Below are 15,774 nucleotides of genomic sequence, written 5' to 3'. Positions count from 1 at the left end.
ATCCACATGCAAACACTGAATGAAGTTTAAGGAAAATGCCTTCCAGGGCGAAGATTTTCAGATAATCTGGCTGTGCCGTTTGTGCATGGACAGAAAAAAAATGGCGTTTTTGGCTGGAAGCATCACTATATGCAGCGTCAGATCTTTTGTTTACATGGCAATAAAAAGATTGCACTCTTAATGTTAACAGGAGTTTTCACATGTTGGCTTGTAAATAGTTATGTATTATTTATACTGAAGAATGAAGGCCTTAAAGAGGACCCTGCTACATAAAACACAAATTTTGGGGGATTTACAGATTTCCTTCTGAGTGGCCAACATGGGGGTGCACGGTGGAGTTTGCATGTTCTCCCCATGTATGCGTGGGTTCTCTCCAGGTACTCCAGCTTCCTCCCATGAAATGAAAATTAAAGGTTGGGCTGCCAGTAGTGTCTCTGAAAGAACAACTGAAACTTTATAAATTTCATCAACAAATGAACAGAAAATAACTTTTACGGTTTTAACCTTTAAATTTTCAGTCAATGGGCTTCACTTAACAGTTGTAAGAGTTTGTAAAAGTGATGACAATAACAAAACTACTTGGAGAAGAAGAAATGTCTCTGCTATGTGCTGCGTTGCATGTTTCATTGCTCAGAGAAGGTGTTGTTTTTCCAACTTCCTACTTTATTAGTCATGGTAACTATAGACTATTGAAATTATATTTGTAAAATATGTTAAATTTCATTCTCCTACCATAACAATGTAATTGTGTTTGTTTCTTCTCTATTGCAGCTCGTAGCCCCATCTTCTCTCACCTCATCCTCTCGCTGAAGGGTTTATGGACCATTCGGGCATTTGGGCACCAGGCTTACTTTGAGGCGCTCTTCCACAAGGCCCTGAACACCCACACAGCCACCTGGTTCCACTACTTGTCTACACTGAGATGGTTTCTCTTCCGCTGCGATGTGTTGTTTACCATATTCTTCACCGTTGCTGCCTTCATCGCTGTGGGAACCAACAGTGAGTTATGGGAAGGCTGGATTATAAACAGTCCTGACCAAACATTTTGATAAGACGTGTTTCACAAACTTTGCTGCTTCAGTATTATTAAAGAATAGTTCAAAGTTTCTTTTTATATACTGAAAAGCAATAATACGTTTTTCTGATGTTTATTATGAGACTTTTATTGGCAGGAAAAAAAAATCCAATTTTGTGCAGTAAGTCAGTAATTGCAGTGTTGACCTTTCATATCCTGACCAATAGCAGGTCATTCTTGTCTTGTTGGAGCATAACAGTGGTTTTTAGCAGAACTGTGAGTGAGTGATCCCACTGGATATGTAGCAACCTAACACATGTTTAGTCTCAGGGTGCTTCACTGCTGGTAGGACACAGGACTCATAGTAGCCGTTACCTTTTCTTCCTTCTGTATCATAGTTCCACCTCTTCATGAAGTTTTTAATGATCTGGTTACAGTTTTTTTTACTGTAGGTGCAACATCCTTAGCAGCAGTTTCTTTGCAGAAATGGTCATTTTTATACAAAGCAATGATGACTGCAGGAGTTTCTTTAAAAGGACCCACTGCTGACAGGAGAAGACAATGATGTCAAGACTCAGTTGCTCTTGGATATCACAGAAAGTAGTTATGGGACTTCAGCTGACTTGTATCCATGCACACTTTCCCTTATGAGGGTAATATGATACCAAAGGGTATGTAGGCTGATGACAAAGATCTTTGAATTTTAAGTTATGATCTGATTACAAGTTAAGATCATTTACTTTGCCTGCAAAGCAGCGAAAAATGGGGCACCATTAGGATAGTAACAAAATACAGACCACATAGCTCACTAGAGCTGGCAAGATTTAGGGTTTGTTGACAAAAAATGCCAACCTTTGACTATCCAACTGAATTTTATCATAAAATGGAAAGACTTGTGGAATTACAGCAAACCTGTCAAGAAATGGTTGACCACAAAGATCAGGCAATGACAGCATTAATCAGGCAGGTAAGAAAGAGGCCAAAGGTAACCTTGAAAGAGCTGCAACTCTCTACAGCAGAGGAAATAAATGTTTGCAAAAAGAAGCGTTTGTTTAAGAAAAAAAATGTTCAGAGTTCACTAAAATATACTGGAGACCTCACAGATATGTTAAAGGTACTCTATTTAGAAAAAAACGGTCAAAATCCATTTTGAATCCAGTTTGTAAGGAAACATTCTTACAAACAGAATAATTGGAAAAATCTCGTATCATGTGATGAACATATCACATAATATTGGAGTAAAAATGGTGCTTCATCTTTGGTTTAATCAGGGCAGAGACTGGGGGTGTGTGCTGTGTTGTAGCATCTTGAAATTGTACGTTGGTTAAAGAACATAATCAGAACTGTTGGAATATCACTGGATAAAATCCCAAAAGGAAGCATGTGTTTGAGTAATTACATGAACAGGAAAAAGCGAGCACACAATCAAAGAGAGAATAAAAAACTAACAAAAAAAGCAGATGTTGCGTCACAGGCTGAGTTTATGTTGAGTGCAGTCATTTCACAGCTTGTTAGCTTTCAGTGGAGCAAGTAGCAGAGCTGCAAAACCTGACATCAGAGAGGAAAGCTTTGATTGGATGCTATTGATGACATTGCATGCATATGTTAATTTGCCTATGCTTGTGTGTGTGTGTGTGTTTGTGTGTGTTTGCACTCTACAGAGGACAGACCAGGGGAGATTGGCATCATTGTAGCATTGGCAATGCTCATCCTGGGGACTTTTCAATTGGCTATCATCACCAGTATTAATGTGGATGGACTGGTATGTGAATCTTTCACACACATGCACACACAATTATCATTTGCATCATGGTAAAATTTCTTTTTTTTCATATATTTTAACACCTGATCTCTGCAGTCAGTCAGGAAAATCTATCTGTTGTTCTGCCTTTCCTAACTTCCCCACATTGCTTAACTTGCATGTTAGTAACTAGCTCATGCAGCTTAAAGCTCTAGTGCTAACCTTGAAAACATGGACCAACTTTTTATTGTGGACATTTGCACCTTTCAGACCTGAGAACGGTCAAAGTTGTGCTGTTGCATTTTATAAACCTTAATTTCTCACCTTATTTGTTTGAAAAGTGATACCTTTCCAATTGCTGATGACACGTTATTACTTAAGAGTTTAAATGAACTTGAGAAATGTCATGTGGGTTTTTATCTTGAGCCTTCATTTAAGAAACTCATCAACATTTTGGACAAACTGTATCACTGCCATCTCGTCACCATTTTAGTCTAGTGTCTCTCCTTGTCCTGTATGATGAGTGTCGTGAGGGTGTTGTGAAGGACTTGGCTAAAGTCCAATGTTTTGCCACCGCTACGGACCTGTGGCCAAGCTGCACCAAAGAGCCGTATACAAAACGTGAAAACAAAATGTCTCCAGACTATTTTTTCCCAGATCACACCGGGCAGAACATAGCTGCTGAGCTGAGACAAATAATAGCTACTGGGACCTGGTGGAAAGAAACTAGTCTGTATTATGACAGTCAACACTTCAAATGTCACACTTGCTCTCTTTCTCTCTCTCTCTTTCTCTCTCAATAATTGTGTTAAATAATCGAGATATTAATTTCAGTCAAAATAATCAACATTATTATTTTTGCGATAATCGAGCAGCCCTACTTTCATAGTGCCACCCCACACACGACCACAGAGGCCGTCAACAAGAAAACCACCCATACCCAGGCAGACCGTGCCCACACCACAACCACAAGGCTGCAGTGCAGGGCCCTGTCCACCACGTCACCATGGCAACAACCCCAGAGTCAGAGCAGGGGTAGTTTTCGATGTAGAAGGCCCCCATGAGAAATGACTAGAGTTAAAAAAAAAAAAAAAAGTACCAAATAAAACCATGTATAAAATGTTCATAAAAAGAATTATAAAGCAGGCAGCAGTTAGAAAATAAATAATTATATTACTAAGTAAATAAATACAAGAATTTAATAAGTAAATATGAAAATTAATTATTTTAACAGGAATAAAACTTATAAGAAAAATTAAATAGAGCCTCTTTTTAAAAACATCAACAGTCTGCAGCCCTAAGGCCTCAGGTAGGCCATTCCACAGGCGGGGCCCAAAAAGGTGAAGCAAGGCCCTGCCATTGCTTTTGGTCCGAACATTGGGAACAAACAAAAGGCTGGTACCAGAGGACCTCAAGGTCCACAAAGGTTCATACTCTGAAAGCAGGTCATATAAATAAGAAAGCCCAAAACCATGAGGACATTTATAATCATCTAAGAGAACTTTAAAATCGCTTCTGAAATGTACAGGGAGCGAATGCAGCAATTTCAAAACTGGTGTGATGTGTTTCCGTCCTCTGGTTCTCGTCAGAACTCATGCAGCCGAGTTCTGGAGTAACTTTAAACTAGAAATACGCGTTTTAGGATGACCAGAAAGCAGGACATCACAATAATCTAATCTACTAAAAATAAAAGCATGCATCAGCACCTCTGTGCTGGGAAGAGAGAGAAATGAGCAGACTCTGGCGATGTTTTTAAGATGATAAAATACTGTCTTTGTTACATTTCTAATGTAAAATCAATCTTTCAAAAAGAACACACAAGTTTCTTACAAACTGAGAGAGTGTAAAACTCTGTAGTTTGCCTGAAATGATTCTCTCTTGTCTTCAAGACCGATAATTACAACTTCTGTCTTGTCCTTGTTGATTTGTAAGAAATCTCCAGCCATCCATGACTTTATATCTCATCTTACAGATTAAAAGAGTGTTAACTGGCTTCGATGTAAAAGTGCATATCAGTAGCGTAGCTGTGAAAATCAATGCTGTGTCTCTTGATGACATCCTCAAGTGGCAACATATACAGATTAAAAAGTGTGTATTATATAGTGTATAAAAGTGTACATTTTATTTTATGGGTGCTTGAACAGCATGTATCCATACTTAAAAAAATTGTTGGTCTGTGAGATAGGAGTAAAATCATTTTAAAACAGTACCTGTCTCAGGTACTGTCTAATTAAATCTGGTGATCCACTGTATCAAAGGCAGCACTTAGATCCAGTAGAACCAGGACAGAAAGTTTCTGTACATCCAAATTACATCTGAGATAAGCTGTTTTTGGCTTGTGGCATCAATTCCATAATATTAAAAATTTAACAATATGTTCCGTTCCGTTTTATTTTTTTATTGTTTTATTGTCCAATTCCATGATTGCAGAGATCATCGGACCCTATGAGATTTTCTGTGGACAGGGCCAACACAGGGAATAATCTAAGTGTAGGCAACATGAGGCTAACAAAATGTAGGTAGTGTTGAATATAAATCTATATCCTTCTTCATGCAGGAACCAAACCTAACATGTTGGGTTTTTGGACTATGGGAGGAAGGTGGAGAACCCAGAGAAACCTGACCTGCATGGAGAGAACATGTCAATTTAACAGAAAGGCAAAAACAACATCTTTAGGAATCCAGAAAATCAGCAAATCTTTGTAGAAGCGTGTTTTTGTGGTGTCCTCCACTGTTAACACTAAGAAAGATGTAGCTTTACATTCAGCACAGCCTACACTGTTACCCTCATGTTGCTTAGACTGAATTTACTCAACTGTTGAAATCTAGATGTTTTGCTGCTTTTATATTGCCCATCTTCATTTGTAATGCTGTTTGTTTAGGACAAAACACCTTTAAAATGAATGTAATGTTTGGTAGTTATAACAGCTGCACAGGTTTGTTGTTTTTACACACAATTAGTGATAAGACGTCACAGCTGCTGAGGGTGTGTATTGGTTTACCTCTGCAGAGTGGTGAGGGTAGAAAGAGAAGCAGGCAGAACTGCAGGTACCTCAGCTGCAACATGCTGTTCATGAAGCCTGTGAGGCTCCCGTGAGTCAGTTTGCCCCCATTCAGGTTGTTTAGTGAAGCTGACCGACCTTATCACAGTGCAGGACATCTTGTTCAGTCTGCACACACAGTGATGGTAGTGGTGTGTGTGTTTAGGGAAGCTGGCCTTCATCAGTAAAAAAAAAAATGATTGGACAGATTACATTTGAAAAAGAGGGTAATCTTTCTACCTGCAGAGAAAATGACATTTTCTCTGCAGGTAGAAATAGTTCAGATAAAAAACATTTCCAGCTGAATTTTCCTTCGCTTTTTACCTCCCCGTCAGATGCGTTCAGTGGATCGGGTGTTCAAATTCATTGACCTGCCATCAGAGGAGAAGCTGTTGGGAAAATCTGGCGGTAGAGGAGGCTCCGACCTGGTCATCAACAACACTCATGTGCACGACTGTTGGCCCAATCGTGGCCAACTGGACGTACAGGGTCTCACGGTCAAATACACAGACGCTGGACGTGCCATCCTCAATAACATCTCCTTCTCTGTGGACGGCGGGCAGAGCGTGAGTCCTGAGATCAATATTAGCCATAATTTTTAAGTTTTGAAGCAAAAATACACAAATCAGCCAAACCAGCAGACGTTGGAAGTGATATTACTGGTACAAAAGGAGCTGAGGGGAGATTTAGATTTAGACTTTAGAAAAACACGACTCTGATTATTAGCTAGTGTTGCTTTTATCAGCTTCATGTGCAAATAAACAAATGTTTGCCAACAAACTGATAAGGCGATAATGTTCTACTTGTGTTTACAACTGGTTTACATTTCACTTAGGGTGGTTAAAAAAGATTGAATCAGGTTTCAGATTGCAAATTAGAGGAATTTAAACATCTGTAAGTATTTCAATAAAAAGTAAAGAAGCAGAAACCAGCCGTCAGAAAAACATACCTGACTCAGAATAAGCAGGATGTTTTGATAGATTATATGAATTTCTAATTTCCTATCCATTTGGATTTACAATGATTATTGGAATAGTTATTCTAATTCTTGCTTACTCTTTATCTGAGTTTCTTGGTGGATTGGATGATTGCACTCTTTGATAGTAGAAAGTAAAAAAAAACACATATTATACTTTATTTTCCACTGTCAGGGACATCAGTAGTGTGGAACATCCATAAGCAGCTACAACAGCTTGGTACTTCCTGCTCATACTAGTCACCACCATCGTTGTGTTGGTCACTCCAGTGGCACATCTCGCCCAAGTTGATCCCACAGGTTCGAACCAATTCGAACCGGTAACCTTCCAGTCACTGGACAACCTGCTTTACCACCTGAGCCAACCCCGTCCTAATAAATTAAGTGGGATAATCTACCAAACAGAATTAGCCATCATTAGGTGGTGACGCTCTGAGAAGATCTGAAGTTCAGTAATGCTTCTTTCACAATTTAGAAAAATCATCAAATGAAATGTGATCTGATTCAACCACCTTTGTCTGTTTGTAAAATGATCAAAAAAGATGAATATACTGAAAGTATTGCAGCACCTCCATCAATCTGCTAGTTTGCTAGTTTGTACTGTGACATTTATTACGGTCCTACATGGTCCATCAGCATCAAAGAAAAACTGGGAGTTTCAGATCAGCATTTTTGAATGAGGTTGACAGCAACGCTCCAGGTGACCTATTGGTTCTTTTTTTACAACGCTTTGAAAACGTCACATGATCTGATCATGTGATCACGTACCCCTGAAGGTTGAAGTCGTTAAAATGCACATTTAACATGTTAAACAGATTAAAATGTGTTGGTTCTGCTTGTGTGTGTGTATTTTGGGTGTGTGTGTTTTGTGTGTGTAGGTGGGTTTGCTGGGTCGAACAGGTTCAGGGAAGAGCACCTTACTGTCCGCTCTGCTGCGCCTCGCCTCCACAGACGGAGAAATGTCCATTGACGGCGTTCCTTCGAGCTCCGTCTCCCTGCAGACGTGGAGGAAGGCCTTCGGGGTGGTGCCGCAGGTACTTCTGGATGGTGATTTATCTGAGCTCCTGCTCAAATGTTCAGTGTTCAAATTGTATGAGGGTTTGATGGGTTGAAGTTTATTAAAGTCACAACCAGAGGGGAATAAACCGCATTTGTTATTATAAAAATTACTATTGGCAGAAAAAAGGATAATTGAGCAGCAAGCACGCTGTTTACAGCTTCGGTCTTCGCTGCCAGTGCTGATGTATCCACCGCATGAAATGATTGGGGTGATTTTTAATGTGCTGATTGCTACTAATTTATCTGCTTTTTTTTGTTTGTTTTGTTTTGTTTTTTGTTGGAAAAGAGAGTATTTATCTTGACTGGAACTTTCCGGATGAACCTGGACCCATATGGACGTTACAGTGATGACGAGCTCTGGAGGGTGGCCGAAGAGGTGGGCTTCTGTTTTCCCCTGATGTGGTTATAACTACAATTATGATTGCTAACCGGCTTTGTTTTTACTGATAATTTAGAAGTAATGAACTTGATCATTTTGGTAATTAGAAGTTGAAAACATGCCATTTTATCTGAGCATGAAAATAACATGAAGATCTTTTTAGCCTTGTGCTAAAGGCTGAACATCTTGCTCACTGTTCTGTCCTGCTGTTTGATCGTCAGAAAAAAGAACATGACAACATAAAAAATATATCTATATTGTAGAAACCAGCAGTTTCATGCTGAATGAACTTATATCGCGAACAGTATGCAGGCAGGAAAGTAAAATCTCTTTTGTGTGGTTTCAGGTTGGTTTAAAGTCCGTCATTGAGCAGTTTCCAGACAAGCTGGACTTTCAGCTGGAGGAAGGAGGCAGTGTCCTGAGTAATGGACACAAACAGCTCATGTGTCTCGCCCGCTCCATCCTCAGCAAAGCCCGCATCCTGCTGCTGGACGAGCCTTCCGCCTACCTCGACCCCATGTTAGTGTTCACATCAAATCACAGTACCTGTGTACTTTAGTGGTGTTATTTACACATAACTAATCAAAACTACTCTAATTGTATCATGACGATAAGAATCCAAAGGTGTTCTTCCTCTAACCATACCTGCCACGTTACTACTGTTGTCCAGAGGGGACAAAACAAGCTCTGGATGTGCTTTCTGTGTGTTTTGGGACCATCATAGATTTTCCTTTATACTTGAATGGGCAGGATGATGTAGGAGAGTATTTAGTTTGTTGTAATCTATTTTTGCCAGAAAGTGGCTACATCCTACATCTTTAATGCAACACATGCACAACTGCATTCATATACATTAAATTAGAAATACACTGACCAGCCACTTTATCAGGTCCACCTTGCCAGTACGAGGTTGGATCCCTGTTTTCCTTCAGAACTGCCTTAATTCTTTGTGGCACAGATTCAACAAGGTGTTGGAAACAAGGTGGGACAAGAAAACATCTGCCACACTATTACATCACCAGCAGCCTGAACTGTTTATACAAGGCAAGATGAACAATGCTGTCATCTTGTTTCCACCTAATTCTGATCCTACCATCTGAATGTTGCAGCTGAAATGGAGACTTGTCAGACCACCTCTTATTGTCCAGTGTTGGTGAGTCTGTGTGAATTGTAGCCTCAGTTTCTTGTTCTCAGCTGACAGGTGACACCTGGTGTGGTCTTCTGCTGCTGTTGCCCATCTACTTCAAGGATGGATGTGTTGTGTGTTAAGAGATGCTATTTTGCGTACCTTGGTTGGGACCAGTGCTCATTTGAGTTCCTCTTACCTTTCTATCATCTCCAACAAGTCTGGCCACTTCCCTCTGCCCTTCAGTTTTGCTTATTAAAAGTTTGGCATGGCAGGAATACACAGCATAACAACACCTTGTTAAAACCATGGATCCTGACAAACATACAATAAAACCAAAGTCATTATTACTAAATTTAACTAATCTCAGATATCAGCAACACATTTTAGACAACTGCTGCTCACTGGATATTTTCTCTTTTTCAGACCATCCTCTGTAAACCCTAAAGATGAAAATCCTTCAAGAAAAATCTCAGTAGATCAGCTGTTTCTGAAATACTTAGACCAACAACCATGCCACGTTCAAAGTCACTTAAACCCTCTTTCTTCCTCATTCTGATGCTCTCAAGTTTTCTTGACCTTGTCTACATGACTAAATGTGTTGAGTTGCTGCCATGTGATTGGCTGATTAGATATTTGCATTAACAAGCAATTAAACAGGTGTTGCCAATAAAGTGGTCTGTGAGTGTGTATATCTATCTATAGTCACTTTTATCTTTTAATATTATAAAACATATGATTATTTTTAGTGTTTTTCTTTCACTCTTTTTATTATTTTTTTGGTATAATTTAAGGTATGTACTAATTATTTCTGCTGCAGAGTTAAGGTGCGGCAGCCGCCTGAAAGTCATCCACCGTATATTTTCTTTCTGCTGGTGACATCCTGTAAGATGAGGTCACCGTGCAGCGCAGACCATGCATGTCCTGCATGTGTGGTGGTCTTGCCACTGCATATGGTGACAATCAAGAGTGCTTACCGTAATTTGAACTACTGTATGTGAAGTGTGTGGGAGTGTGTGTGTCTGCACAGAAGAAGGGTTACGGCTGTAAATGAAGCCTGTAATGATCAGTCTAGATTTCTACTGGCCACAGATTGAACTCATGTGCTAGCAGTGGAGAGAGACGGCCTTTGATGATGATGATGATGATGGTGGTAATGACAGTGTGTGTTTGTGTGTTTGAGCAGAACTCTGCAGGTCCTGAGGAAGACACTGAAGCAATCGTTTTCTGGCTGCACCGTCATCCTGTCGGAGCACAAGGTGGAGCCGCTGTTGGAGTGTCAGTCATTCCTGGTGAGTTGGAGCAAGTCTGGATTTCTGGCAGGACTGAAACGTTTTAGTATTAATGCCAAAATGGTTTTCATTCTGACTTTCACCAACACGTAGCTTGTGATGTTAAGTGGTTAGTAATGACTCCCTTCCCTCGTGTTGTGAGTGTAGATGTGTGCTGCCATGTGTGTTGGCAGGATTTTATTGCAGGATTGTGCTGGAATAAGCAGCTTCTCATAAAGAGTGAGGAACGGTGACCAAGACTGACATATTTATTACACTCTATAGGTGTTTTGATGGTAGCTTCCAATAATTTTACACTCAGAATTGATGACATAAAAACTTTATTTGGATAAAATCACTGGCTGAATCCACAGGATATTATATTATCTGAACCGGTACAAACAATCTAACATATTTAATCATCATCAGTCTATCTGACACAGACAGATAATAAGTGTGTTTGTGGAATGGACTTTGTCTATTACATTACTGTAAATATCAGTCAGAAGCATCTTTATAAACCCTAAAGAACGTTATTTGTTATTAGCCAACATCCTTTTAGTGTCCTTTTATCAGCACAATGACCAAAAGTTATCTGAAGTCCCATGACCGCCTTCTGATATTTAAGCACATATTTACATTGATTCTGTCAGCAGTGGTTACTTCTAAGGAAACTCATGCAACCATTAGTGCTTTGAATAAAGTAACCTGCTTCTTAGTGTTGCACCTGAACGAACTGTGAACCGTTGCATTGAAAACTACAAGGTGAAAGTTCAACTGTGATAAGGAAGCCTAACCACCAAGCATGTCCTTCTGAGAAGTCAGCTACCAAGTTTTTTTTTTTTTTTTTTTTAACTTGTCCTGTCCAGCATTGTAGCAAGCCGAATAATAGTCTGGTTGCTGTGTTGTGCTGAACAAATTTGCTTTGCCAAGCGGAGATTTATGGATATAAGGCTCTTCTTGATAATCTGATTAATTTATTCACTTTGAATTGTGGAATCTATGTAATCTTGCTGGACCTGACCGGAGGGGACAGAAAAAGGAAGAAGACAGTAAAAAGAACAAAAAGGAAAGAAGAAAGAGGAGACAAAAACACAACAGATAGAATCAACAACCCTTCAATCCACACTAACACCAGACAACCAACTTCTACACCTGCACAGAAACACACCAGAGAATTTCCTACAGCTTTTACAAAAAAACAGAGCTGGCAATAATCAAGAGTTCCTAAATAATAACCAAATCAAAAAAACATGTCACAAGTGTATCACAATAACAACCAAAGTACCAGATACTCTCACAGAAAAAAAATAGCAGAGTATAAACCCACTGGACAACTCAGTGACTGTCAGCGTGCATGAGGATGAAGATGAGGAGTGAGCAGAGAGTTGTCAGTGTGATCATGCAAATATGACCCCACCTCTACAGAGGGCAGCCCAGAGACCCAGGTCATCAGCCATTCCGGAGCACGAACCCAAGCCACCCCTTCACGAAGACGACCCCGGACCCACCCAGAGGGGGGCAGAGGAGAGCCCCAGCCCGAGCCCCCCGCTGTCACGGGGCAAGATGGCAGAGGGCCCACACCACGCCCCGGAGGACCAGGTCCCCCCAGACAACCACCCGGCGTGGGCCAACAGTGGGCCACACACCCCGGGAACCAGGGCACCATCGACCATTCCCCCCATCCTCCTACACCCTTACCTGCCCAGATTCCAATCCCCCCTGGATAATCTGGAAACTCTCCAGATCTAAAAACCCAATCAAGAGCTTGAGGATATGAATAAACAGAAACACACAAACTGGGATAAACTTGAAGCATCGATAAGGCCAGAACAGAAGCTAATATTTAGGCTACATCTACAAAGTTTTCCAAAAGGATGGATTTATTCCAAGAAATGTGTGGATGCACGCATACCAGTGAAAACGCTGTAATACACATGCCCGGCCTGTATGTGGCACTGTAATGCTGCCACAGAAGTACATCAAAACCAGAGAAGAAGATGTGGAGCATGCGCACAAACTAGTGTTTATGGGGTTTACACATGAGGGTTAACAGAAAGGTTCAAGGAAACATGTGTATGGGTTGTAAACATGGAAACAAAAAGGCAACGTTTTAAGATTTATTGATTTTTGGACTTGGTTTGAAAAAAAAGGCATTTTCAGGCTCCCAAGACACTGATTCCGCACGGACAAAATGTCTTGAAATTCTGGAGAAAAGTCAACACTAGAAAAAATGGCCTGTTTAAAAAGTTTTTAAAGGCTCATCAGCAAAGTTGGTAAAACCAAAATTTGACCCCTGCTCAAAACATTTGGTCTGTACTGTAGTCGTTGCAGAAAATGTTCCAGAGGACTCCGTAACCAGCCTCTCATTCCTCCCTCCTGTGCAGATGATCGACAACAGCTCCTTAAGAAGCTACGACTCCATCCAGAAACTCATGAACGACATGAGTCACCTGAAACAGGCCATGAGTCCTGCCGAGCAGCTGCGCCTCTTCCCAACGCTCCACCGCCTCAACTCCACCAAGAGGCCGCCACCCCAGCCCACCAAGATCTCCCCCCTGCTCGAGGAAGCCGAGGACGAGGTCCAGGACACTCGACTCTGAACGGCCAGCTCAACACAACACACACACGGACAGAAACAAGCGTTTGATCCAGTTTGTATGCTGATTTTTGCGTCACGATAGCCTGAAATGATCAGTGAGAGCATCTCAATCACTTTTTGAATTATAACTTTTATTTTAACATAAAAATACCAGATGTAGCTTCTTAAAAACATTTAAACTACTTTTAACAGCTCATGAACACTTAACATGTTCATCAATTTATTGATGAAATTCACACACAAAGTTTCAGATGATGTTTTCTACATATGTCATAAAATTTTATGATGATCCTTCTTTTCTTTTTTTTTTCTTTTGCATAATGAAGATTAAATCCTGCGGATAAAAAATGCACACCAGTTGTGTGCAGTGCAGAACAATGATACATGTTCACTGACCACCAACATGGTACGACAGCTGCAGGTGCAGAGAAGTGATGGAGGAAAAAACTGAATAACTAAATCTAAAACAGATCTCTGGGTGAATGCAGCTCCCTTCCAGATGGCAGGAGGATAGAGGGACCATCGTACCAATCCAGTTCCATGTAGATAAAGCAGACATAAACATGCTTCATAATTTATGCTTCAATCCATCTTTAACTTAGTCTGATGATCAGCAACACAAGCAAACAACAAGAGATCATGAAAGAAGAAAAAACAGCAAATATTTAAAGAAAATCAGCTCCATCTCTGACTCCCACCTGAAGCTGTGATGTTCTCACAGGCAGCCATTTAAATTCCTAAATTATGTCGTCTAAATTACATTAAACATGTTCACTATTAAAACATGGACACACCTGCACGTGAGCTTTGATCTGGTCGGTGTGTAAGTACATGGGGAGATGGATCAGGTATTTTAGTTTCATCCACAGACCGTGCTGCCACCTCAACCTCTGATTCTGGGTTGTTTTATCTGTTTTTGAGGTTTTGTTCATCATCATGTCGTTGCCATCTTGTTTTCCAGAAGCACACCGACACACATTTAAATGCATGACACTGAGTCTCGGTGGAAATAAAATGTCAAAGACTGTCAGGACTCAAGCATGTTGCATTCACTTGGGCGGAGTTTGATCAGTTTCTCTGAAATAACTAGATAAATATTCATTAAAACATATTCTGTTTGTTTCATCTGAATTAATGAGATGATTTTTTCATTAAGTGACCCCCCCCCCCCCCCAAAGACTTCATTTATTTTACAGCTTTTGTGCCATTTCACGTTGTTATCATATAAAAATGGTCAGGTTTAGTATAAAACTAAAAGATGGGATTGTCATCCTCTGTACCACCTGTTACTATTTTTCTTAACACCTGAATTTATTTAGGACTATATAAGAACAAAATAAATATAGGAAAAAATTCAGGAATTAGTTTTTTTTTCTCTTCAGCTGCTTGTTTTGTTGTAACCTCTGTCCCCACCAGCCCCTCCAACCTTGTAAATTTACTGTTAGGTTGAATATTTTAAAAGCAAATTTTGTTTGTGAATTCTTCAAAATTATAAGTGAACAGTGGAGGGACGTTAAACTCGTCTCATCAGGGAAATGCCGTTCATCTTTCTTGTAAAAATGCTTAGATTAATAAACATAACTATAAAGAGAAAATTAAAGAAGTAATGAATCATTAACTCAGAGGAACATTTGAGGTCTCCAGCTGAATGTGAGTCGTCCGCTGTGGCCTGGCATGGAAATAATTTAGTAGATGTGTTATAAATAAAATGTGCATTAGCATCTTTAGTTAGTCAGCCGTAACTTGCAGCTTTACTGCTGTCAACACACACACAGGGAAAATGGACTGATTTAAAATAATGAGTAATGACTCAAATATCCCTATTTTTCCAATTGTATGCACTTTAGAGACATCCTGGGGTACTTTATCAGCTTTCACAGTGAGGAGGAACTAAATCAAATAAATGCTGCACATTTCTATCTTTTTTTTGCATTAAAAAATAGATGTAAATGAAACTATGTGATGACAAATTTAAGAAGAAAAAAAATTCTAAATGACACATTTTTTTTCTTTTCTTTCTTCAAGCTCCATCTTTTATTCAAGTATAAGTTGGAAACTATCTGGACTTTTCTAACATGATCATTTTTCTTCTTTGGCTGAGGGACATGCATGTCGCTCGTTTTATACTGAATAATGGATTTATTAAAGGTACCTTGGAAAAATGCTTTGATATGTTAACTGTGACATTTTTTCATTATAAGTTTTTCTTACTCATAGGAAAGGATCACTGATGTCCAGAAATAAGTATAAATGTATTTGTTCAATCAGCTGTATTACCAGTAAAACTAGATTTTGAGAATCTGATGATTCCTCGTGTCCTTTTTTTAATCATTGTGGTTTCCTGTAATGTACTTATTTCAAGTGGTCCAATGTAGTTGGACATGAACACATGTGAATTAGAAATAAATATCAATAGAATTGTTTATTACTTAGTATGAACCAATTTCTATCACTGCTGTTTCTTGGCTGTATTGGACCACATTACACTCCAGTTCAGCCCAGAGGTCACTGATGGGGTCAGTTTCAGCAAGTTCTTCTTCACCAAGCAGGTGGGATCATTTATT

General features: G+C 39.7%; 1 protein-coding gene across 1 annotated transcript in view; it reads left to right on the top strand.

Moving 5' to 3' along the window:
• cftr (CF transmembrane conductance regulator) overlaps positions 1-15,511 on the top strand; it is a 62,103-nt gene extending 46,592 nt beyond the window's left edge. Inside the window, exons 20-27 of the mRNA XM_041996673.1 lie at positions 772-999; positions 2,677-2,777; positions 6,133-6,363; positions 7,652-7,807; positions 8,119-8,208; positions 8,558-8,730; positions 10,524-10,629; positions 12,996-15,511. Coding sequence (XP_041852607.1) covers positions 772-999; positions 2,677-2,777; positions 6,133-6,363; positions 7,652-7,807; positions 8,119-8,208; positions 8,558-8,730; positions 10,524-10,629; positions 12,996-13,211 — 1,301 coding nt within the window. The 3' untranslated portion in view covers positions 13,212-15,511. The remainder of the gene's footprint in view (positions 1-771; positions 1,000-2,676; positions 2,778-6,132; positions 6,364-7,651; positions 7,808-8,118; positions 8,209-8,557; positions 8,731-10,523; positions 10,630-12,995) is intronic.
• The last annotated feature ends 263 nt before the right edge of the window (positions 15,512-15,774 follow it).

The sequence above is a fragment of the Melanotaenia boesemani genome, chromosome 10, assembly GCF_017639745.1.
Source record: "Melanotaenia boesemani isolate fMelBoe1 chromosome 10, fMelBoe1.pri, whole genome shotgun sequence".
Classification (NCBI taxonomy): Eukaryota; Metazoa; Chordata; class Actinopteri; order Atheriniformes; family Melanotaeniidae; genus Melanotaenia; species Melanotaenia boesemani.
The sequence above is the reverse complement of the archived record's forward strand: the minus strand, read 5'-3'. Positions and strand labels throughout refer to the sequence as shown.